This window comes from Chanodichthys erythropterus, chromosome 6 (genome assembly GCF_024489055.1).
Source record: "Chanodichthys erythropterus isolate Z2021 chromosome 6, ASM2448905v1, whole genome shotgun sequence".
Classification (NCBI taxonomy): Eukaryota; Metazoa; Chordata; class Actinopteri; order Cypriniformes; family Xenocyprididae; genus Chanodichthys; species Chanodichthys erythropterus.
This window is the reverse complement of record NC_090226.1, coordinates 35,270,622-35,295,587: the sequence shown is the minus strand read 5'-3', so window position 1 is coordinate 35,295,587 and position 24,966 is coordinate 35,270,622. Positions and strand designations below refer to the sequence as shown.

Here is a 24,966-nt window from a genome sequence, read left to right as displayed (position 1 = left end):
ACGCAGCCATCTGCTTAAGAGGCGTACAGGCACCAATCAACTTCTGACTGGAATCAACAAGAGCACCATTCTGTGAAGAAAACGACACTAAACAAGCTAAGACGAGTAAGTAACTTATTGGCTGTTCAAGCACGCAACTGTCCAATCAATGCATCATCTTCCACAATCAACAAGTCTGGTTCGGCGCAAGTAAACTCACCACTCGTGTTGGGGTTCGTCAATGACCAGGAGGATCTTGAACTTCCGCGACACCGCCGCCGGACTCTGCTCCACTAGTCCCGCAGAAGCGGCGGTTTGCTTGACCACATTGCTGATGGAGCTGAAGAATCCCGAGCCGGTGGATTGGGCGGGTTGTGGCCGCCGCTCAGGTGCCGGAGACGCGGTGGGGGATTTGGCCGCAGGAGGAGCTGATGGGGCAGGAGTCGGTCCGGCGGGAGCCTTGGTGCCGGCGGTGGGAGGAGGTGGAGGAGGCGGGTCAGGCCTCTGGAGATCCGACATGTAGCCATTGGGCAGGTTGGCGATGAAGCTGCTGTCAGAGAGGCGACGGCGCAGGAAGTTCATGGCTGTGGCTAGTGGAGGTTAAACTCTCTGGGTTGACGATGGCCTCGTTCCCGACTCTTGTGCCGCTTCTCAAGAGTGCAGTGCTGATATTGCTGTTGAATTTCTCCGTGACAGCTCGAATGCCAGGAAGAGATGCTCACACTCTGCCTGTGTCTCCGCTCCCTCCCTCCCTCACTCGCTCTCCCTCTCTTCTCACACGCTCCCCCTCCCCTAGTCCCTCACGATCTCCTACATCATTGCTTACGTGTCCGTACTACGTTGTACCGCAGCTGCTGAACGGGGTTTCCAATGAATATGCATGGATGGAGGGGAGCTCCTACAGCAATCCCCCCTTCCCTTGAGCCTCTCCCCCTCCATCTCCCTCCCTCTGCTCTGCGGGATGACCTGCAGACCCTGCTCTGATGGGAGGCAGAGGGATGGATCTGCAGATCTGCTCTATAGCGTCTTCTAAACATTGGTCCTGTGCCATCGTTTAGTCAGCGCTGATCTCTTAAATACAGGAGCTCAATATGGCAAACCCATGTTATCCACTGCAGGAAATACAAACAAAATGGAGGCTGAGGAATGATGATCATGATTTACACATCAGACAGCAGCAGCAGAAATATAACATGAGGTTATGAGGTTTGCTCAAGGGTGATGGTGTCTGTCTGGGTTTGCACAGCACTGCCCTCAATTAAGGACCTCAGCACACACTGAATCATGCTGTCTTTGCACAGCAAAGGTGACACAGAAGCAGCACATACACAGACTGGACGGAAACAACATAAGCCCATTTATATAGAGATTACAATTAAACAAATTGTTTTATGAAATGAGAGTTTAAATGTGAAATTATAAGACATTTAGTTATGTTAACTATTTATAATTAGTGTTAAGTTATATAAACAAACCACCAACGTTACACTCTAAAAAATACTGAGTTAAAAACAACACAAGTTGGGTTAAATGGACAAATCCAACAACTGGGTTGTTTTAACCCAGGAATTGGGTTGTTTTAACCCAGCAAATGGGTTGTTTTAACCCAGCAATTGGGTTGTTTTAACCCAGGGATTGGGTTGTTTTAACCCAGCAATTGGGTTGTTTTAACCCAGGTAATGGGTTGTTTTAACCCAGCAATTGGGTTGTTTTAACCCAGCGATTGGGATGTTTTAACCCAGTGATTGGGTTATTTATAATCCAGCGAATGGGTTGTTTTAACCCAGCGATTGGGTTGTTTTAACCCAGCAAATGGGTTGTTTCAACCCAGCGATTGGGTTGTTTTAATCAAGCGATTGGGTTGTTTTAACCCAGCAATTGGGTTGTTTTAACCCAGTGATTGGGTTATTTATAATCCAGCGAATGGGCTGTTTTAACCCAGCGATTGGGTTGTTTTAATCGAGCGATAGGGTTATTTTTAATCCAGTGAATGGGTTGTTTTAACCCAGGGATTGGGTTGTTTTAATTGAGCGATTGGGTTGTTTTAACCCAGCTATTGGGATGTTTTAACCCAGGGATTGGGTTGTTTTAATCGAGCGATAGGGTTATTTATAATCCAGCGAATGGGCTGTTTTAACCCAGCGATTGGGTTGTTTTAATCGAGCGATAGGGTTATTTTTAATCCAGTGAATGGGTTGTTTTAACCCAGGGATTGGGTTGTTTTAATCGAGCGATAGGGTTATTTTTAATCCAGTGAATGGGTTGTTTTAACCCAGCGATTGGGTTGTTTTAATTGAGCGATTGGGTTGTTTTAACCCAGCTATTGGGATGTTTTAACCCAGGGATTGGGTTGATTTAACCCAGCGAATGGGTTGTTTTAACCCAGGAATTGGGTTGTTTTAACCCAGCTAATGGGTTGTTTTAACCCAGGGATTGGGTTGTTTTAACCCAGGGATTTGGTTGTTTTAACCCAGCAATTGGGTTGTTTTAACCTAACGAATAGGTTGTTTTAACCCAGCAAATGGGTTGTTTTAACCCAGAGATTGGGTTATTTTTCATCCAGCGAATAAGTTGTTTTAACCCAGCGATTGTGTTGTTTTAACCCAGCGAATGGGTTGTTTTAACCCGGGAATTGGGTTGTTTTAACCCAGCGAATGGGTTGTTTTAACCCAGGGATTGGGTTGTTTTAACCCATCGAATGGGTTGTTTTAACCCAGGGATTGGGTTGTTTTAACCCCAGCGAATGGGTTGTTTTAACCCAGCAAATGGATTGTTTCAACCCAGTGATTGGGTTAAATGTTTGCCCAACCTGCTGGGTGGTTTTATTTAACTCAACTATTGTTTAAAAATTACTGTATTGCTCATTTAAAATGAACCCAAAATATGTTGGAAGTTAATATTTATTAATATGTTTCTTAAATGAACATTTATTAATAATAACCACTATTTTGGGTTCATTTTAAGCCAGCCAGTAGAGTATAGAAAGGGTTAAATAGATGTTTACTCATCAAACGTCATGAGATCTCAGGCTAAATTAGATGAAGATTGTCATTTCTATGTGCAGCGCTGCGGGAACGGCTTCATGCTGATGGCAAACAGGAAAAATGATAACAAATATGAACATAATTGCATTGTGTCTCGTGTAATTAGTGAGATGAATCCAAATGAGATGTTGCAGGTTTTCAGCTGTTGGTGTTGGAGAACAGCTCATGTGTGCAAAACTGATAACTGTTGCAGAAACAAACGATGACGTGCTCTGAATCAAAGAAGAGTCCATGTGAGTTATGATGATTTCTGAGGCAGGAGAATGAAGTCACGACGTGCTGACGGTTTATTCTGCAGCAGCTGGAGGTGTGAATCTGATGCAGAGCACGTGTCGTGAGCCGCACCGACATGCTAAGCTCATATTGACCTTGATTTTACACGATAGGGAAAAAATAGCACACATCATGTGGTGCTCAACCATATTTAGATGCAGAGACTTCTGATTAGGGTTAGGTAAGGTCATCACTGGGTTGTGATGCAGATAATATCATATATTTATAAGGTTTTGATTTGATAACTCTTGGGGTTCTATTATACTATTTTTCAAGTCACAATATTCCTCATTAAAATAATTCCCGCCCAAAGCATATGCAAAATATAGGGGTGGGGCCTGGTTAAGACAGTGTTGCCATGTCCCCAGTTTTCCCACAGAACTGGGCTACTTTTAGACTGTTTCCGCGGGTTGTTTTTCATGTCCACAGGTTGAAGTGACCCCAAATAACATGATATTTAGCCCCTGGAATGCAAATTTTACCAATTTTTACCAAAAATATCGTAAAATGTAATAAATGTATATATTTTTTATTCTGGCATGATTTTATAACATCATATATCAAAATGGTATTAAAATTATGTGTAGAAGTCATCGCTTTGTAATGAAAATAAATGAATTTCATTGATGTCATTCGGAGTAACCGATATAAAAGGGACCATTTTGGATCAAGTCATGCGGTCAGTATCATGTGACAGGATGTGACATCATTCAGACACCTGCAAAGGACAACATGGTCATGAAGCAAAGTAACTAACTCTCTCTTAACTATTTGATAAATTCATGTTTTCTCTTGATCATACGCATGTCCCGAAACATCAGGTCATTCGGTGCAACCGCTATAAAACATGGAAAATGTTGTAATATTTTAAAAACTTGTACTAAATATAAAATGTTTTAATGATTGTCCTTTTGCTAGATATCAGCCTGTTAGCATTGTTTGAAAATATCGTCATTCGGTAAAACCGAAATTTTGGTTTAACCGTATAACTTTTTTAGTGACAAATTTTGTCCATCTTGTAAAAAATGACAAAAGCAGTGTTAATTGTTTATAAAAACCACATAATCTCATTGTTAATACTTAATAAAACTTCAAAATGAATTATATCTCCATTTTGTTTTGTTAAACTTTTAAAAACCTTATTTGTCAATGACACATTAGCAATTTATAGAGATTTATAGTGCGATTTATAGTTTTGTAAGATTTTATATAAGATTTTTTTATAAGATTAAGTTTTAAGATTTAATTTTGTTACATTTCTCTCTATTAATTTATGCCTCAATCTTGTGCTTTTTTTTATGAATATTCAACATTTTTGTGTGTGTGTGGTATTAAACCTGGAATATTTGGTGGAAAAAAAATCAATGCCTGCTGTACAATATATAAAAATGTATTTTTTATTCCATAGCCCTCAATTCAATTTTAAATGTCAAATTGCAAAGTATGTGTTTGCATTTCTCCCTAAAGCCTCTTGCAAATTACATTACATTCATTTTATAATATTCTATTTATTTCCTTTTATTTGTATTTAATGCAATCTTTCATACAAAACTAATATTTTTAGTGACATTTTAGCTCTTGTTATGCAAACTGAATTTGTGAAATTGCAAGCAAAGGCATTCTGTTTGAAATACGAGATGAAAATTCAGCTTTAAAAGGAGATTATATTAGACAGCATAAACACCTCAGATATATTAAATTTGCACTAGGTTGTAAACATATGGATGCGGTAAATATGTGTTGTATTGTACTATTGCTTACAGCCTGTAAAAGCCTGTCATGTTCTCTGCTAAAGTGCGTATATATTTGCCTTCTGGCTGACAATGTGCCATCTTATGATCTGTTTCCCTCTAACGATAAGTGCCGCATTAATTATTAAGCTTAATGTCATATTTCTGAGGTCGTCTGCACACACTCTGTAAGTACATTGTGTTTATTCTAAATGACATCAGGGAAGCAATGTGTCTTTTTCAACCGCAGGCAAAGCGAGATGTTGCAGTCACACAGGCTGCTTTAAACAGAGAAAAAGCAGTGAATGCATCTCCATGGCAACTGGCAGTAAAGTGTGAGATTGTGCTGGGTATTGTGGTGCTTGAGAAAAGAGCTCATGGCCTGCAACCAACAATTGCCCTCAGATTAGACTACATTGTCTCCTCGCTGCGAGGCAGATGACACTACACCAGCACTGAACACTGTAGTGGGATTTAATGTGTTTGTGGCACACTGAGGTTATGAGATTCTCCTTCATCGTCAGTTCTGAGGACGCTTTGATGATGATGAGATTACCTCTCGATCCAGTCACTTGACATTATAAAGTACGGTATGTGAACACGACACAAGAGCACGACTCTCTTTGAGCACCAGTGAAAATGGTTATGAACTTTTTTCATTAAATTAAAACAATTTTCTCATCACAGAATCACTATATTTTTTGCAACCCTCCTTTGCATCTGCGTAATAATTTCAACAGAGCTCCTGCATCATCATCATCATCATCATCATCATCATCACGTGAATGAATCCTGGTGTTGTCTGCTGTGTGCTGTCATCAAACACGTCATCACTCTAGAGTAGATTTACCAAGCAAATGTTCATAAATAAATTAATAATCAAACTAAATCCTTTAGTGCTCTCTAGTGGCTGATAATAAAAACAGCAATTTCTTTGTAGTAGGATATGGCTGCACAACATGATTTCCTTTACTTACCTCACTATATATATATATATATATATATATATATATATACATATGGCATTTTATGGAACTCCAAAATGCTGTTTGTTTGTTTTTTATTGATTGATTGAGTTCACACTGAGGACAATAACTATAACTATAAATATATAGTTCTAAATATAATAAGAATAGCAAATTCCACACCACGACTATAACAATAAATATAGCTGCAAGCAGCGATGACGGGTCCAAGCCCCACCGCTACCCCCACCCCCACCCCGGTGGCTTAAGGAAACCTGTGCATGGCGGGCAACATACAATCTTAATTTATTTTAAAGGTGCAATATGTACGAATTTTGCAGTAAAATATCCAAAAACCACTAGGCCAGTGTTATATATTTTGTTCACTTGAGTACTTACAATATCCCAAATGTTTGCAACTATTTGTAAATCATGAGAAAATTGCAATTTTAACCAATTTTAACCAGGACGTGTGAGGAGTCGCCTGTCAATGGCGTCATACCCGCATTACCCTCGGTTTCCAGAAACCATGGAAACCCCTTTAATATTTACATGTTTTAATAGGCAAGGCAACAACTGTTTTGATATATTTATAGAAAGAAAACTAATTATTGTTATATAGCTCAACACGTTTAGTCTTATTGTTTAAATATAATTTTCTTATTTTTTTGCGAGTCTCATGCTTCACCGTGCCTCAGAGAAAAACACTATTGTGTGAAGTAGCTAACATAGCATAATCAGATGCAGCTTTATTTTTAGTAACAGTAATACAGCATTTTCTCCATCATACAATACGTTTTAAAATTAATTGCATGTCATTTATCAACACAATCATCCAGCATTTAATCTGATATTGTAAAATGGATCTATCTTACTGCAGTGTGTAACAGTGTCTCACGGCAGCCGCCGAGCGAACGCACAGAGTAACGTTATAACATCATTTTCAGCTCTCTCAAATGTATCTAATATGATAAACAGAGCTGCGTTTCCTCATACTCATGACCGGAAAAGCGGCAGCGGCGACTGTGTCATAATAAAAGTCCCGCTGCTTGTGAGGCGTGTGTTGATCAATCGCTCCAGCTCCTCGTTCAGCTCCACAACACTCGCTCCTGCTCTGCTTCACACTACAGTAACGGTAGTAATCACATCCATGAACATGATTTCTTCCCGAGTCCAATCCCGATTATTTCCACCGGCTGTGATGTGAAGACCACATGTCCCAAGATTCCGCGCTCAAACTTAGCGTCATCAAGCTACGCCTTTGTTTTGAACAGGCCTCTAGCGGACAGAAAATATTACATATTGCATATTTAAATCAAATAATGATTTTACATGATATGAGACACTTCCTGTTTCCCTTTTTTGTCATTACTTTAATCACTAATCATGGCAACACTGTTCAAGATATCCTATAATCGTTCGCAATTTAGCATCGTCAGTATCTTTGTTTCATGCTGACTGAGTTTGGTGGCAATTGCATGAATCTCCTACGAGGAGTACTTAAAAACTCAGAGCCTGATTATTCAAAAAATCCATATTCAAACCAAAATATCCTATTGGTCGGAACTTATGACTAAATTAGAAAGTTGTCCGGCTTTCTTTTGTCAAAAGGTGGCGCTATAGAGCCCCTCCTCCCTGCCTGTTTCTAAGGCTTTGACCATGTCTGCTGGACGACAGCTTTGACTTGTGTGTTGAGTTTCATGCAATTTGAAGCATGCTATGAGCCTCAAAAACACCCAAAGTTTGATGTGTTGCCATGGCAACAGTATTTAAGATATCAAGAGTCTTTTCACAGGTCTACATCTGCCATGTTTTGACATTATTCTGATGAAGTTTGAAGCAAACTGGGTAATAAGAGGGTGATTTCAAAGCATTTTGAAAGAAACACTTCCTGTTGCTAGTTGTTTACATCCGAAAGCGGACTCAGTATTGGCCGCAATATATTACAATTCGCAACCTCACCACTAGATGCCACTAAAATTTACACACTGCACATTTGAGCCTAGTAGTGATTTTTTTTATGAGCAGTAGGTTAATTGTTTTCATCCACACAGAGCCGAAGCACAACCAAAACGTTCTTCCGCAAAATGTATGCAGTTTTTACATTGTGTAACTTTAACGATTTTGAGCATTTACAGCGGCAGACGACAAAACTGCAGAAAAACAGAACACTACTGTGTACTGGTGTGGATGCTAATATAGTCATTATTTTGGTTATCTTTATAGTTATCATTCTTGGTGTGAATGTAAGTCTGGTAAAGTAAAAAGATGTTGATTACAGATCAACTTTTTACATAAAAAAGGACACCCAAATACTACAGTAATTTATAGTAAATACTATAGTGTTTTTGAACCATACTATAGTAAAGAACTTGAATTAATTTGTTGTGGTAATTCTATACTTGCTGTGGTAATATAACAACTATAGTAATATAATCAAATTACTTTACCCAATACTGTACTATGTTTTCTACAACTATAGGATATATTATACTACAATATACACTACAGTTTACTGTAGTAAAAAATAAAGTATACTACAGTATTTATTACAGTTTATCAGTTCACTGTAGTTAATACTACAGTATGCTGAAGGATTCATGAACAAAGTGTTGTAAATACTATAATTTATACAGTATACTACAATTTACTATAGTATGGTTCAAAAACACTATATTTTTTGCCCTAGGCAGCACCATCATATAATTGCAGTTACTGTGGAAGTAAATGCAGTTATACATAAAGAACACCATTATTATGTATGAAGAATTTCACACAGCTTTAGAATTACAAGAGTACAAATATATAAATTCATAAAATAAACAGGAAAGAAAAATCTTGATTTTTGTTGCACCAGACCGCACGGGGGCGCCAGCGAGCTATCAACTGCACAGAAGACGCTCTTTAGAGCTCCACGATGAAACTGCCATTCAAAAACAGCTGCAGCTAACATCTTTAAGATATTCAGTAGACGAAAAGCAATTAGTTATCAGTATAACTATTAATCACATTAGTTATTGGCATCGCGCATGCGCGTTACGATGAGCTCTGAACACACTGACACGATCTGATAAGAGTTTGTGTTGATGCTCCGCGATGACGCTTCCAGCTCTCCAGAACAGCAGTGTGTTCTTCAGGAAGATCCTCAGTCAGTTCCCTCAGGACATCAGCCTGGCGTTTGCTTATGGATCTGCTGTGTTCAGACAGACTGGAAGCTCGCAAGGTCAGATGACGGTAAGAAACGCCTCACGTGACACTTTCCACGTGTTGTTGTTACCTGGAGAGTGTCACTCATCATCAAGTGTGATTCTGCCCAATATATAGTAGAGTGAATCTTCAGTTAATGGCCACAGTGAATTAGTTAATAATATGTGGAGAAACTTTAAAGGATTATTTCACTTTCAAATGAAAATTTCCTGATAATTTACTCTCCTCCATGTCATCCAAGATCTTCATGTCTTTCTTTCTTCACTGGAAAAGAAATGAAGGTTTTTGAGAAAAAAAACTAATTTTGACCTTCAGCCGTTTCGGCTCCAGTGAAGTCCACTATATGGAGAAAAATCCTGGAATGTTTTCCTCAAAAACCTTCATTTCTTTTCGACTGAAGAAAGAAAGACATGAAGATCTTGGATGACATGGAGGAGAGTAAATTATCAGGGAATTTTAATTAGAAAGTGAACTAATCCTTTCATTTAATGCATTGAAAGTTCTTCAGAAGTGCTTTTGTTTTGTGTGTTTCAGAGGAACATGCTGGACTTTGTGTTTGCTGTGGATGATCCGGTCACGTGGCACACCATGAACCTCATGGAGAACAGGAAGCACTACTCTTTCCTCAGATTCCTGGGGCCGAAACACATCAGCAACATACAGAGCGAGTACGGAGCTGGCGTTTACTTCAACACGCTGATTCCTGCTGATGACAGGGTAGGAGCGTGAATCTTGTGCCATATACACACTACTGTACAAAAGACTGGGGTGAGATTTGCCATATAGTGGACTTCACTGGGGTTCAACGGGTCCAAATGTCAGTTTCAGTGCAGCTTCAAAGAGCTCTACATGATCCCAGACGAGGAATAAGAGTCTTATCTAGAGAAACCATCAGACATTTTCTAAAAAAAATAAACATTTATACACTTTTTAACCACAAATGCTCTTGCACTTTGGTGCGCCACGTATGACGTAATCATGTTGGAAAGGTCACGCGTGTCCAACATGATTACGTCATGCGTGGAGCATCACAGAGCAGTGCAAGACGAGCATTTGTAGTTAAAAAGTATATAATTTTTGTTTTTATTAGAAAATGTCCGATGGTTTCTCTTGATTATTCCTCGTCTGGGATCATGTAGAGCTCTTTGAAGCTGCACTGAAACTGACATTTGGACCTTCAACCCGTTGAACCCCAGTGAAGTCCACTATATGGAGAAAATCCTGGAATGTTTTCCTCAATTTCATTTCCACTGAAGAAAGAAAGACATGAACATCTTGGATGACATGGGGGTGAGTAAATTATCAGGAAATTTTCATTCTGAACTGAACTAATCCTTTAAATTGACAGTAAAGACATTTATACTGTTACGAAAGATTCTGTTTCAAATAATTCTGTTGTTTTGAACTTTCTATTCATTGAAGAAACCTGAAAAAAAATCATTGAAGTTTCCACAAAAATCTGAATCTGTTTTCTACGGAAGAGGATTAGGGCCAAGCAATAATGAAAAAATAAAACTATCTCGAGATTAAAGTTGTTAAATTTCGAGAACAAATTCGTTAAATTATGAGAATAAAGTCGTTAAATTACGAATTTTTTCACATAATTTAATGACTTTTTCTCGTAATTTAATGACTTTATTCTCATAATTTAATGAGTTTATTCTCAACATTTTATCTCAACTTTTTTCTCGAAATTTAACATTTTTCTCATAATTTAACAACTTTTTTCTTTTAATTTAATGACTTTATTCTCAACATTTTATCTTGACTTTTTTCTCGTAATTTAACAACTTCAAGATGTTTTTTTTTTTTTATTATTGCTTGGCCCTAATCCTCTTCTGTAGTTTTCAACATTAATAATAATAATCATAAATGTTTCTTGATCATCAAATCATCATATTAGAATGATTTCTGAAGGATCATGTGACACTGAAGACTGGAGTAATGATGCTGAAAATTCAGCTTTGATCACAGGAATAAATTACACTTTACTATATATTCACACAGAAAACAGCTGTAATAATATTTCACTGTATTTTTGCTCAGAAAAATGCAATCTGTTAGTCTGTAAAATGTAAAGCAGCTTGTTTGATGAATAAGTCTCTTGTGTTTGCAGGTGATGAAGTACGGTGTGATCAGCACCGATGCTCTGATCGATGACTTGCTCCACTGGAAAACGCTGTACGTCGCAGGCCGCTTACACAAACCTGTGAGTACTTCCTCCTCGGGCGTTACGCTTCACACGGACGCGCTGCTGTGATTAATTCTTCAATGTCTTTTAAAAGGCATTTAGAGAATATGCACTGGACGTTTGTTGAGCACATTCAGTTTTTCTTGGCTTCATCATGTTGTTTCAGTTTCACTTTATGCTCAAGTGTAAGTCAGTACATGTTAGTCGTGTTTTTCCTCCTAGGTTCGAATTCTGCTCCAGAATGAGAATGGAAAACTGCGGGACGCTCTTGTAGGGAACCTGAAAAGTGCCGTGATTGCTTCTTTTCTCATGCTGCCAGAAAGTTGTTCAGAAGAAGACCTTTTCCTCCAGATAGCAGGACTGTCCTACTCTGGTGAGTCTTTCTTGCATGTGTTTTACATTTTAGTCTAATCTGTATTTGGCCGTTCAGTCAGAAATCTCCACTCCAGCAGCTCTACTCGCACCAGCTTTATTCTGAAGAAGGGCTGCACGATTAATTATAATTATTTCGATTTTGGCTTCCAACGAAAAAGCTTGAAATACAACTTTGTAGGCATGTGACGGTATCAAATTTTCATGTTGCAATAATTGCTTAAACTTTTATCACGGTGTACGGTATTATCGCAATATTGAAATAAGTTGCAAAAAAAGTGTTGTGATAGTATAACAGGTTTAAGAACTCTTTTTCTTATGACAAAAAAAAAAAAATCTGAACATTTAAATACAACAACGCAGTACACGAATTATAAAGTAAAATGTTTAAAACAGATTAAAGTGCAAAAATGCATTATAAAGAACAACAGGAAACAGTATATAAGGTCTCATTATTTAATGCATTAACTAAGATTAAGAATGAGCAATAGCTACTTTTGTTACAGAAGGTATTATTTTTTGTTAATATTAGTTAAAAAATACAACTGATCATTGTTAGTTTTAGGTCCATTAAATAATAAAGTTTTTGACTTTAGTAATGTTAATAAACCTTAACTAGAAATTAACATGAACTAAGATTAATAAATGCTATTTTAAATGCTATAATAAAAGTATTTTTTAATTGTCAGTTTGGTAATAATGAATTAACATGTTAACTAATGAAGCCTTTGGTCATCAAGTGTTACTGAACAATAACAAATAAACAGAACATTTTCAATCATTATAGGGCATGTTGTAGTCCAGATTAAAATATAAAAATGTTTAAGTTTGAAAATAAATAGCCAGTTAAGTCTTTAAGTATTAAGTATTTAGTGCTGTGATGAACAACATTGCCAATACAAAGTATTTTAAATGCTGTAGTAGCACAGCTGGAGTTTCCGGGGTAACCGCTGCATTTCTGCAGTTCTATCAGCGCCCTCTGCTGTCAGACAATGAACGTGCACTTTCATTCAGCGTTCGTTTCATTCCATCATGTGCTTCTCATGCACGTTGGGTTTGTTTACATAGTGCGCTTGCCTCTCTGATGCAGAATACGGCAGTATTGTGTATTTTATATGGTTGATGGGGAAAGTAATATAAAATTTAATATAAAAATTTAAATAATTGGTAATAAATAATTATTCACGGTATTTTGAGGTGCCCACGATAACAATATCATGTATATTCATTATTATCATGATATATCTGAATATTGGCACATGTCTACAACTGTGGAAGTATGGAGATATCTATTAGTTTATTGTTTACCCTAAGTGCATGTGTTTGTCTTCTGTCTGACTGAAGGGGATTTCAGGATGGTGATTGGTGAGGATAAATCTAAAGTCTCCAACATCGTAAAAGACAACATGCAGCATTTCCGCAAGTTATACAACAATATTCTTCAAGAGTGCCCGCAGGTGGTGTACAAGCCTCAACAGGGCCGGCTGGAGGTGAGAGACGTGGCTTCACGCGTGTCATGGATCGCATTCAAGTTCTGTTCGTTCTTTGTTCCAGGAGAATCCCTGTGGATTGACTGAGTTCAGCTGCTGTCTGATATTAGGCAGGTTACTGATGAGACGCTAAGGGCTTGTGGCTTTACTCTCTCGTACAGAAGACTGATGAATGAAGACTTGCTCCCTGTACCCTTAAATAGGGCACTATTTGAGGGGACAGACATTTGTAGTGGACGTCATCAAGTGCACTCATTCAATCCCACTTAGTAACTACAATGACAGTCCATCAAAAGTCGCTTTACTCACCTGAAACCTTACATCACCTCTGAGATGAGATGAGGTGCCACTGAATCCCATCTGCTGTGTCTGTGATTTTACTCATCATAGCACTTCTCCAATACATTTATTCAGGATGTTCCTGTTTTCTGTTCACTAGGTGGACAAAAGCCCCGAGGGTCAGTTCACGCAGCTCATGGCTCTTCCACGCACCCTTCAGCAGCAGATCACGCGTCTGGTGGACCGTCCGGGGAAGAACAGGGATGTGGAGGAGATCCTCCTGCAGGTGGCGCAGGACCCAGACTGTGGCTCCGTCGTACAGCAAGGTAAAACAACCAGCAGCAGCTCAGGACAGATGTGAAACGTGAAATGTGATTCAGCCACTGCACATATTGTAAAGGCCCCGATGTATTTCAAGCGGAATTAAAGAACAAACTGGCATAATTTAAAAGAAAATCAGGCCAAAATAAAGTTCGTTTCGGGAGTTTGAAACAGCTTACCAAGGTGAAATTTTCCATGAAATGTTTGCACCGGCTGGTTAATTTCTTCTGTTGAATCTGTCGAGGTCAGACGCGAGTGAAAACATTGGCGACCCACTTTATAGTAAAAACTGAAGCTGTAATTCTAACTTAAAGAGACATTGACACTATTTTTGTGCAATTTACTGTTTTGTTCCCCTGAATTGCTAAATCGTGCATGTGGTTTACTGTTTCGTTCCCTCGATTTGCTAAATTGCGCGCGCAATTTACTGTTTCGTTCCCTCGATTTGCTAAATTGCGCACGCAATTTACTGTTTCGTTCCCTCGATTTGCTAAATCGCGCGCGCAATTTACTATTTCGTTCCCTTGATTTGCTAAATCGTGCATTTGGTTTACTGTTTCGTTCCCTCGATTTGCTAAATCATGCACGCAATTTCCTATTTCGTTCCCTCGATTTGCTAAATCACGCACGCAATTTCCTATTTCATTCCCTCGATTTGCTAAATCACGCACGCAATTTACTATTTCGTTCCCTCGATTTGCTAAATCACGCGCGCAATTTACTATTTCGTTCCCTCGATTTGCTAAATCCCGCGCGTAATTTACTATTGTTTCCTCGATTTGCTAAATCCCGCGCGTAATTTACTATTGTTTCCTCGATTTGCTAAATCCCGCGCGTAATTTACTATTGTTCCCTCGATTTGCTAAATCGCGCGCGCAATTTACTATTTCGTTCCCTCGATTTGCTAAATCACGCGCGTAATTTACTATTGTTTCCTCGATTTGCTAAATCCCGCGCGTAATTTACTATTGTTTCCTCGATTTGCTAAATCACGCGCGTAATTTACTATTTAGTTTCCTCGATTTGCTAAATCACGCATACAATTTACTATTTCGTTCCCTCGATTTGCTAAATCCCGCGCGTAATTTACTATTGTTCCCTCGATTTGCTAAATCACGCTCGCAATTTACTATTTCGTTCCCTCGATTTGCTAAATCACGCGCGTAATTTACTATTTTGTTTCCTCGATTTGCTAAATCACGCATACAATTTACTATTTCGTTCCCTCGATTTGCTAAATCGCGCATGCAATTTACTATGTCGTTCCCTTGATTTGCTAAATCGCGCGTAATTTACTATTTTGTTTCCTCGATTTGCTAAATCACGCACGCAATTTACTATTTCGTTCCCTCTATATGCTAAATCGTGTGCACAGTTTTCTAGTTCGTTCCCTCGATTTGCTAAATCGTGCGCACAATTTACTATTTTGCTCACGCAATTTTGCTATTTCATTCCCTTCATTTGCTACATTATGCACGCAATTTAGCCTACATTTTTTTTTTTTTTTTTTTTTACTGCATGTCACGTGCGGGGCTCCGTATATTTACATTCCTGTAAACGTCGCTCTCAGCAGTGTGGATGACATCAGGATGTTCGCTAACAGTTTATCACAGCAAAACTCGTTTTTACCCTTGAGCAAAGAATGAAAAAAGAACTTCGCCATGAGTATATTGAGTCCTTAACACTGACGCTGTCTAATAAAGAACCACACATCACACTCTCATTTGAATAGCATGAAATAAACAACTTAACAGAAGATGAATGGAAGTGCAAATAAGCAGTGGTTTTCAAAGAGACGTGCTTTCTGGACTCGCCAAACTGGCCGGCTGGGTTTTTTTGTGGTGTTGTGTTTCTCCAGCGGCCTCACCCTCATGTCTCATTGTCATAATAACCGTCAAACACCTGCGTGTGTTTATGCCCTACACTTCACCTGTATGCAACATAAAAAAACGAAGGATATTTCAGTCTGTCACTATGTAGAATAAACTGCATCATTTAGTAAGGAATCACTACAGATGACACAACATAGAGCAAAAGTTGTTTCACCTTAAATATATCTGACTATATTTAATTTATCTTAAATATAATTAAAGTATTTCACTCTTCAGTTATGTAACACTCAGATTGAAAATACTCACTAATAACTTTTAAAATGACATCAGTTCAGCATGCTGTTGGCAGATGATTTGTTACACTTGTTGTAATTGCCAAATTATGATTTATTATCAAATGTAATAACAATGTTTTCACAGGAATTTCATCGATAGTGAAAACCTCCAGCCTAACACAGAGTGCCAAAGGAATCGCCACCGCTGGTAAGAGATTTTAAGAATATCAACTTTAGTAATTGTGTTCTGTGTCACAACATTCATAAGTCAACTCTGTATCAATATTTTTAGGTCATTTCAACACTAGAATAACAAAATGATGTTCTGAATAATTTTAATTTTTGTTCTGAAGTTTAATATTCTTTCAGCCCAGCATCAGTCAGTTTTGGTGTTTTCTGAAATGTGATTTTCTTAAATGTTTTTATATTTTGATTCCGTTCATCAGCGAGTGCAACTTGTTTTACAGGTCCCGTCAAAACGGTGTCGTACAGCGTAAAAAAGATGCAGAAAATGTGGAGAGGCTGGCGTAGAAAACCATCCTGACTGACAATTATTTCTAAACGCATTTCACAATAACTGTGTCAAACACTGTAATATTTCCACCTTGCTTTCCATAGCTGATATTTATTTACAGTCCAAGCATGAAAGTGTGTTGTATGTTTGACTGAAGCAGTGCATACTAAATTAATGCACACTATTCCTGAGAACATGTCAATAAACGTTTCTAAATAAAGTGTGTTTGTTTATTTCCTGACCTGCCCTTCACGTTGTACCTGTTGCAATGGTGTATGACGTCACTCCCTCATTAGCATAATGTATGCTGATCTCATTCCGTTGACCCCGACCAATGAGAATTCTTCACTCTCATCACCTGCTAGGAAGAGAATTCCATCATTCCAAGCATTCTTCCCCGCTGCTCGCGCACTGCCACTTCCCAAACTCAGTCCTGGATTACCACATCAAACTTTGGATCTTTTCCACTGGATTTTTGGGGCTCTTTGCTCAGGATCTCTCATCGAGTTTGTGACTGAGGAGATTTCAAAGTGGCGCTTCAAAGTGGTATGTAGTTCACTCGACTTTGTTCTTTAACATATGCAACACTGCACATGTACGATAGGGATAATATTATGGAGTTTATGATCATTTCTGGAGCAGGAATCATAATCAAGAGCTCCGTCGAAGACAGCACGCGTTACGCTTTCTGTTGAATTAAAGGGAGTTGACGCAGTTTCCACATTAATAATTAACGGGAAAGCATGGATAGTAAAACTTCCTCACGCTTAAAATGAGGCGACGCGACGCGACAGCGCCGCAACCTTTATTAACGAAACGCGCGCGCGGTTGATACAAAAACAGCGTCGCGTTCTAGTTCTGTTGCGTCGACGCGCGTCCACAACGCGCACGAATTCATTTTGAACCGCATTCCATAAGTTTGAATTCCAGTTGTGAAGTTGGGAGTCGCTCAGCTGTGTTTGGAGCTCTGGAATGCGCTCTCTGGAATGTTAAGTGTGGGAAGAGCGCGCCCCACATGTTTGCACTGTTTATTCTGGGAATCCATGAGAAAACATGTGGATCGTGGCAAAGAGATTCCCAAATACTAGCGAGCTCCTGACTGCGACACCATGAAAACACGTTATCTGAGTTTAACCATCTGCTTTTCCATATGCTCAGGGTCTGGACCAGGATGGAAACGCCTTTGGATGTTTTGTCGAGAGCAGCATCTTTAGTGCATCAAGACGATGAGAAACGTGAGTGTTTGTTTGGATGATCGATATGCATCACCTGTGGTTTTATTTTGGTCTTCTAACCGCTGTATTTCATTGATGAAATCTCTGAGATGTGGATTATTTGTGCGTTCTTTTCCCAGTGTGAAAGTGTCCATGAAAGTTTCCATAAGTGAGGCTGATGGCTTTAAAGGGTTAGTTCACCCTAAAATAAAATTACTCTCCCTCATGTCGTTCCAGACCTTCGTTCATCTTCAGAACACAAATTAAGATATTTTTGATGAAATCTGATTATATCAGCAATATAATCAACACTTTCAAGGTCAAGAAAGGAACTAAAGACATCGTTAAAACAGTCATGTGACTGCAGTGGATCAACCTTAATGTTATGAAGAGACGAGAATACTTACGCAAAAACAACCACTTTATTCAACAATCTCTTCTCTTCTGTGTCATTCTCATACATTGTGTACGTCCAGGTTCATCGTCAGAACGCCGACTCATTATTGGCCGGCTCCTGCGTCAGCATCACACGCATGTGTCGTGCTGATCACGTGACCAGCTTTGGCCAATACTGAGCCGGCATTCGGACGTAAACACAGAAGCTTCACTGTGTTACTGCGTCACCTGCGTAAGATAATGACAAAGAAGAGAAGAGATTGTTGAATAAAGTCGTTATTTTTGTTTTGTTTTTGCGCACAAAAGTATTCTCGTCTCTTCATAACATTAAGGTTGATCCACTGCAGTCACATGACTGTTTTAACGATGTCTTTAGTACCTTTCTGGACCTTGAAAGTGTTGATTTATATTGCTGGCTATGGATGAGTCACCTCTCAGATTTCATCAAAAATATCTTAATTTGTGTTCTGAAGATGAATGAAGGTCTTACGGGTGTATGAGGGTGAGTAATTAATGAGAGTTTTAATGTTTGGGTGAACGAACCCTTATATCTGTGTCTGTGTTGAGTGAATGTCTTCAGCTGTCTCTCTCAATCGTTCACGGCTGTTGGTTTCAGCTCAATGCACTGATGTATGATGAAAGAGTAAGACTTTGAGAAGAACCGTGCTGCTCTCCTCGGCCAGGCCGTGTGTGGTCATGTCCTGAACACGCTGCTGTGTTTTCCATCAGAAATTCCTTCCTAGATTAAGCACCATCAAATCCTACTCAGAAGGCATTTAGTGCTACTGGAATTCATTGTGCAACATCTACATGTTACAGCGGTCTGTTCGGGGTTGCTCTGCTGGGCTTGCATCGACGTGGCAGGACTTGGTTAGAAACGTCCACCTAAAAATGACTAAACTGAACAGTCATCGGGTCATTGGTTACTGTGTTCATCTGCTCAAACAAATGGAGCAAAAACCTCACAGTGAAACTGAACTACGAACGGCTTCTAATTGTGTATAAACTGGGATTAGGTACTGAAAGTTTAAAAATGTGACAATACCAGTGTTTCCCTCTAGCATTTTGAGCGCTGTTGAGCGGATTCTTAAACACTTCTGATTGGCCATTGTGTTCATGCACTCAACAGATACGTCTGTGATTGGCTACAGTGATCAACACTTCAAAAACATGTCGTAAATAGACACCTTTAGCTATGTTTCCATCACCCAGTTTTTATGTGCATTTTGAAGTATCGCATCAGAAACGAGTTCCCTTAATTTGCAAAATAGTTTTTATGCTCACTTGAGGTGGTTTTTGACTTGTTTGAAAAAGAGTTAATGCGAATAATGAGAGGTGGAAACGCTCTATCAACTTGATGAAAATGCACCTAATTAACTTTTTTTTTTTTGTTGTGAAAAAGATTTGCTTCATGTTTTGATGGAAACCCAGCTTTTGATGCATTGTAGCCAATCACAGACATATCTGTTGAGCATGTGAATGCAATGGCCAATCAGAGGTGTTTAAGAATCCACTCAACAGCTGTCAAAATGCACGAGGGAAACGCTGTTATCCTCACGACTTGGTACCGAAGTCGGTACTTTTGACAACCCTAGCTGAGGTAGTAGAAATTATTTTAAAGTCATCATTAAAGGGTTAGTTCACCCAAAAATGAAAATATTCTCATTAATTACTCTCCCTCATGACGTTCCACACCCGTAAGACCTTCGTTCATCTTCAGAACACAAATTAAGATATTTTTGATGAAATCCGACGGCTCAGTGAGGCCTGAGCAATGACATTTCCTCTCTCAAGATCCATTAATGTACTAAAAACATATTTAAATCAGTTCATGTGAGTACAGTGGTTCAATATTAATATTATAAAGCCACGAGAATATTGGCGCTCCGAATCATGATTCGACACAAAAGATTCATAACGCTCCGAAGCTTCCTGAAGCAGTGTTTTGAAATCGGCCATCACTAAATAAGTCGTTATTTAGTTTTTTTGGCGCACCAAAAATATTCTCGTGGCTTTATAATCTTACGGGTGTGGAACGACATGAGGGAGAGTAATTAATGACATTATTTTTGGGTGAACTAACCCTTTAATAGGGAAGTTGTACTGGTCTTTTCTTCTCTATTGTGACGAGTGAAACGCTTCTCAAACAAGAACAAATGTAGGGCGGGGCTTGATTTTGTCTGTGGGGAACTGATTGGATGGTTGTGGTTTGCTATTGGTGGATCCGATATGAGTGACAGGTTGCCCCGCCCTCATCATCAGAGAAGAGATGATGCAAGAGGAAGAGAAGATATTCTGATTCACTTGAGCTTGCTTGAACTATCCTCTAAAGCCTTCTGAACCTGTTGTGAATCCGAATTAAAACTGAACGGGAAGGGAAAGTGGGTCATGATGTCAAAGCAAAGTTCTCGCATGGGTTGCTCCAAAGACCGCGAACGTGCATCTGGAGAAGCTTGGGATCGCTGTTGTTCCTCTTCCTCCCCCCTGCTGTGTTTTTGTTTTGCGCAGGGCTGATGTCATGTCGTTGCCTTTGTCCCCTCACAATGCGCCTGACCTGTTTTCACATGGTGCTGGCGCTGCTAGCTCCTCCTAGCATTTATTGCAAGCCTTTGGAATTGTTCTCACTTGCAGGAACACTTCAAGGCAGAGCCGTTGACTCACGCAGGCGCACGTTTGGCCCTGACGCATGGCCTTGCAAGCTACGACTTACTTCAGTATAGAGATGGGATTGCACAATTACATGGAAGGTGTGGCTGTCTTTGTGAGCCTGGGTCAGGTGACGGCTTGCATTCAGCTGCATGCTCGAGGCAAAACAGCCCAATTACGCTGTGTTCAGAACTGCACTAGACAAACACTTCATGGTTTTACCAGCAATGAAACTCTTCTAAAGTAATGCGGTTTCTCAAGGCAGAGAACTCATCCAGACCAGATCTTCTAGAAAGACTCCATTTGTACAGAGCCAATTTTTTTTTTTTTCAATGATCCTAACTTTTAATAACTTTGTCAATAAAAATAGTTTTATCTATCATGCATATATTTTTCTTCTCAATGCAATCAGTGAGGCTTTTCTGTTATAGGATTTTTTGTCTAATTTGTCTAATATCTTAGCATCATGACCACACACATCTCTTGAACATGCTGCAGAAGTGTAGTACACGTCTCAAGTTTAGTTTCGTTGAATGCTGCTTGCCAACAGGAGGTGGGTCAGACGATAGCAGACGTCCGTGGCTCTCATGTGTTTGTGTTGGCTGTGCCGTCATTCATACTTGCACCTGCAGTCCAAACAGGATCCAAACAGGAAGTTGACCTTTGAGTCCCTGGGCCATTTTTCTTTCCTCTTAATGAAAGACTGATATTTCTTTGTTATTGTTCTGTGGAATGCCCAAACACACGGACGCCTTTCACGCTGAGGAGTCGAGTCAATAATTACTCTGCAGTCCTATTGTTGAGGATCTTGGTTCTGTGTTGCTGGCCTTCATTCAGAGAGTGTTCTGTCAGAGTAAGGACATCTGTTGATATCACATGGATGGTTCAAGTTTTGTTTTTTTCTAATTAATGAAAGTTTTTTTGAAAATGATTTTGCCCTAGCAACCACCTACAGCACCCTAGTAGATGCATAGCAACACCCTGGGAACTATCCACAGCACCCTAGCAACTGCATAGCAATGCCCTGCCAACCTCTCACAACATTGTTGAAACTGCACTAAAAAAACCCCTAGCACCTGCATAGAAACGCACTAAAGCCGACTCAGAGTACCTTAGTAACTGTGTATCAGCGATCTAACCCCACCTAAACCCCCCTAGCAACTGCACTAAAACACTCAAATCTTAAAACATCTTAGCAACTTCATAGCAACACCCTGGGAACCACCGATAACACACTGGCAAACTCATTGTAACACAATGATCAGAGCACCTTAGCAACCACATATAGCAATGGCAACCATCCACAACACCCTAGCAACCTTATAGTAACACACTGCTCAAAACACCTTTGTGACTACATAGCAACTCTCTGGGAATCACCTGCACCACCCTAGCAACTGCATAGTAATGAACTACTCCAAACACCTTAGCAACCACATATCAATACCCTGGAAACCATCCACAACACCCTAGCAACTGCATTTAAATACACTAAAACCCACTCAAAGCACATTAGTAACTTTATCTGGGCCTTGGCAACCACCCACAACCCCCTAGCAACTGCACTGAAACACACTAAAATCCTCTCAAAAAATCTAGCAACTGCATAGCAACACCCCCATCAACAACCTAGCAACCTCTTAGCAACGCACTGCCTAAGCAATGCTTATCAATACCCTAGGAACCACCCACAACACCCTAGAAACTGCATAGCAACACCCTGGGAACCACCCACAACCCTCTAGCAACTGCACTGAAACGCACTAAAATCCTCTCCAAAAAATCTAGCAACTGCATAGCAAAACACCTCCATCAACAACCTAGCAACCTCTTAGCAACGCTTATCAATACCCTAGGAACCACCCACAACACCCTAGAAACTGCATGGCAACACCCTGGGAACCACCCACAACACCATGGAAACCACCTACAACACCCTAGCAACTGCATAGCAACACCCTGGGAATCACCCACAACACCCTAGCAACCTCAGAGTAACACACTGCTCCAAACACCTTAGCAAATGCTTAGCAACACCCTGGGAACCACCTACAACACCCTAGCAACTGCATAGAAACACACTGGAAACCACCTATAACACCCTAACAACTGCATAGTAACATAATACTCGGAGCACCTTAGCAACTGCACATTAATGCCCTGGCAACCATCCACAACACCATAGCAACGCTCTAAGCATCAGTAGCCTAACTTTTAAGAATGAAAAATAAGTTTTAAGAAAAGTCTGTGGAGTTTCTGAGAGTACAAACACTTGAAGTTCATTGATCGGGCCGGTCTGTGTGTTAATAGACTCAAAGAACGGCTCTCCTTTATCTGCTGTAGCTCCTTCAGCTGCCCGTCCCGTTCCTTCGAGTGTTCGCATGTGTGCTGGAGAACAAAATGACCCTTCATTCATATTGTTTGTGTCCACTTGCTTTGTGTTTGATTATTAATGCCTTCTAACTGTCTGAGAAAGAACTATGTTTTACAAAATAATGGATAAGAGCTTTAATAAGACATTGCATCCTTATTAAAAGAGTTAAATCAATACATACGGTTGAAATATAAGTGTCTGTCTGATGATGAAAAACAGCGTTTTCACTGGTTTTGTGTCAGTAAATGGCTCCAGCAGGGGCCCTCTGCTCATTTCAGCAGCACACATGCTTGAACCTGAGGTTTTGGGTCAGAGGTTAAAGGTCACTGAAGTGGGCCACATATAATTGTTGTTGAGGCACACAAGCTGTTGTCTTCAGAAAGAAAGGACTAGTACCAGAAGTCTAGTAAAATCTTAAAATCAATATTCAATTCAGAGCAATATAATTTGCTTCAAAGCAGCTTTACAGGAAATGCTTGTAACAGTTCTGTCATCAGTCAGAGATGAGTGTGTCAGAGAAAAATCCACATGGCAGTGATTTACAGCTGTGATATAGTGCATGGTATGTGGTTAGTTAACATGTTTTCAGTTAAGCAGACAGCAGATCTTGTGGTTGTAATGATTACAATATAAGGAAAATATTACAATATTGAATGTCGTCGATTGGAAGTTGCCATCATCTGTAGTCCTCAACGTTGCCTGAAATCATCCAAACTGGAGCTGGTTCAATCTGTAGTTACTCCTGAGGTAGAAACAGAGAAGCAAAAGCAGAACTAGTGTATCTGCTGATCATAGCACTTTAGATAAAATATGATGGTGTGTATTTGGTACCAGTTCATCTGATATAATCATTGTAAGTTTATTAGAAGCATTATGTAAATGCTTGGATAAAGAGATGCTTTTAATGTGTCTGAGCCCGAACAATATCAGGAAGGCTTTTCCAGAGTAGTGTTAATTTCCTTAACAAAATCTATGAGGAAAAATGCCTTTTTTTTTTCATGACTAAGACGAGACGATGTCGAGGTTATTAAAGGATAACTTTGACTATATCAACATGCAAGTAAAAACACACATGAAAAAATAAAAACTTTACCAAAACCTCTTTAACAGGAGACAAAATATTATGCCTCATCTAAGAGCTTTCATGCTTGCGGTTGCCAGATGTCAAGAGTTTAAATCCCCAATCAGAGCTTTACTGTTACAAGGATACATTTTCTGCCTGGTGTTTTACTTAATTTAGCAATCTGGCGACCATGTGCATGCTAAATCTGCCATCAAACCTTCTCTGTAATAAATCTAAACATGATCTTGACTATATTTGTGATCGCTGAATAAATGCACTTAAGCAATACAATACATACGGATATAGTCTTTTATGCTGTTTTTTAATAGAAAAACATGTAATGCTAATAGGAATTTCAACATTTTAATTTTTGACCCATTTTTTGTCAGTTTCACAGACCAGGTTAAAGCTAGTCCCAGACTAAAATGCATGTTTGAGCTGTTTTAATATAAAAATCTGAATATAGAAATAAAAATGATAGACCTACTTTTAGATGGTAAAAAATGATAGAATAGGCCTACTTTTAGATGGGAGACTAAAGTCGCCAGTAGGTGGCAGCAAGTGTTAATGATTAAGTCAATGAATCATTCAACCGATTTGTTCAAAACGGCTGATTCATTCAGGAACGAAGCAAATGACTGTCTTAATGAATGGATTAGTGAGTCAGTGACTCGCCCAATTTGTTCAATAACAGATTCATTTAGAAACGAAACAAAAACAGCGCTGTTGCTCGTGTCACAAACTATCAGGAGCATTTTTGCCAGCCTATCTTGAAATATCTAACCCTGACTGGAGAGCAGT

At 39.3% G+C, this 24,966-nt stretch overlaps 3 protein-coding genes across 6 annotated transcripts in view; 2 read left to right on the top strand and 1 right to left on the bottom strand.

Moving 5' to 3' along the window:
• The window catches only part of syn2b (synapsin IIb), a 67,605-nt gene extending 66,992 nt beyond the window's left edge, over nucleotides 1-613 (bottom strand). For both annotated transcript variants that reach the window (XM_067388790.1, XM_067388791.1), the window contains exon 1: nucleotides 200-613. In XM_067388790.1, the coding sequence (XP_067244891.1) occupies nucleotides 200-561 (362 nt within the window). In that variant the 5' untranslated portion in view covers nucleotides 562-613. The remainder of the gene's footprint in view (nucleotides 1-199) is intronic.
• An 8,284-nt stretch (nucleotides 614-8,897) lies between these two features.
• On the top strand, nucleotides 8,898-16,661 carry tamm41 (TAM41 mitochondrial translocator assembly and maintenance homolog). Of its 2 annotated transcripts, XM_067387582.1 has the most exons (8): nucleotides 8,898-9,225; nucleotides 9,733-9,915; nucleotides 11,315-11,407; nucleotides 11,612-11,762; nucleotides 13,106-13,251; nucleotides 13,691-13,856; nucleotides 16,104-16,166; nucleotides 16,426-16,661. In XM_067387582.1, exons 1-8 carry the CDS (start codon nucleotides 9,088-9,090, stop codon nucleotides 16,500-16,502), a joined length of 1,017 nt encoding a protein of 338 aa, XP_067243683.1. In that variant the 5' UTR covers nucleotides 8,898-9,087; the 3' UTR covers nucleotides 16,503-16,661. The 2 variants fall into 2 exon arrangements, with proteins under 2 accessions (XP_067243683.1, XP_067243684.1); XM_067387583.1 differs by lacking the exon at nucleotides 13,106-13,251.
• A 224-nt stretch (nucleotides 16,662-16,885) lies between these two features.
• The window catches only part of vgll4b (vestigial-like family member 4b), a 45,691-nt gene continuing 37,610 nt past the window's right edge, over nucleotides 16,886-24,966 (top strand). The window contains exons 1-2 of one of the 2 annotated variants that reach the window (XM_067388788.1): nucleotides 16,886-17,018; nucleotides 17,631-17,707. In XM_067388788.1, coding sequence (XP_067244889.1) covers nucleotides 17,644-17,707 — 64 coding nt within the window. In that variant the 5' untranslated portion in view covers nucleotides 16,886-17,018; nucleotides 17,631-17,643. Of the gene's footprint in view, nucleotides 17,019-17,347; nucleotides 17,708-24,966 lie in introns of those variants that run through there. The other variant, XM_067388786.1, reaches the window with a different exon arrangement.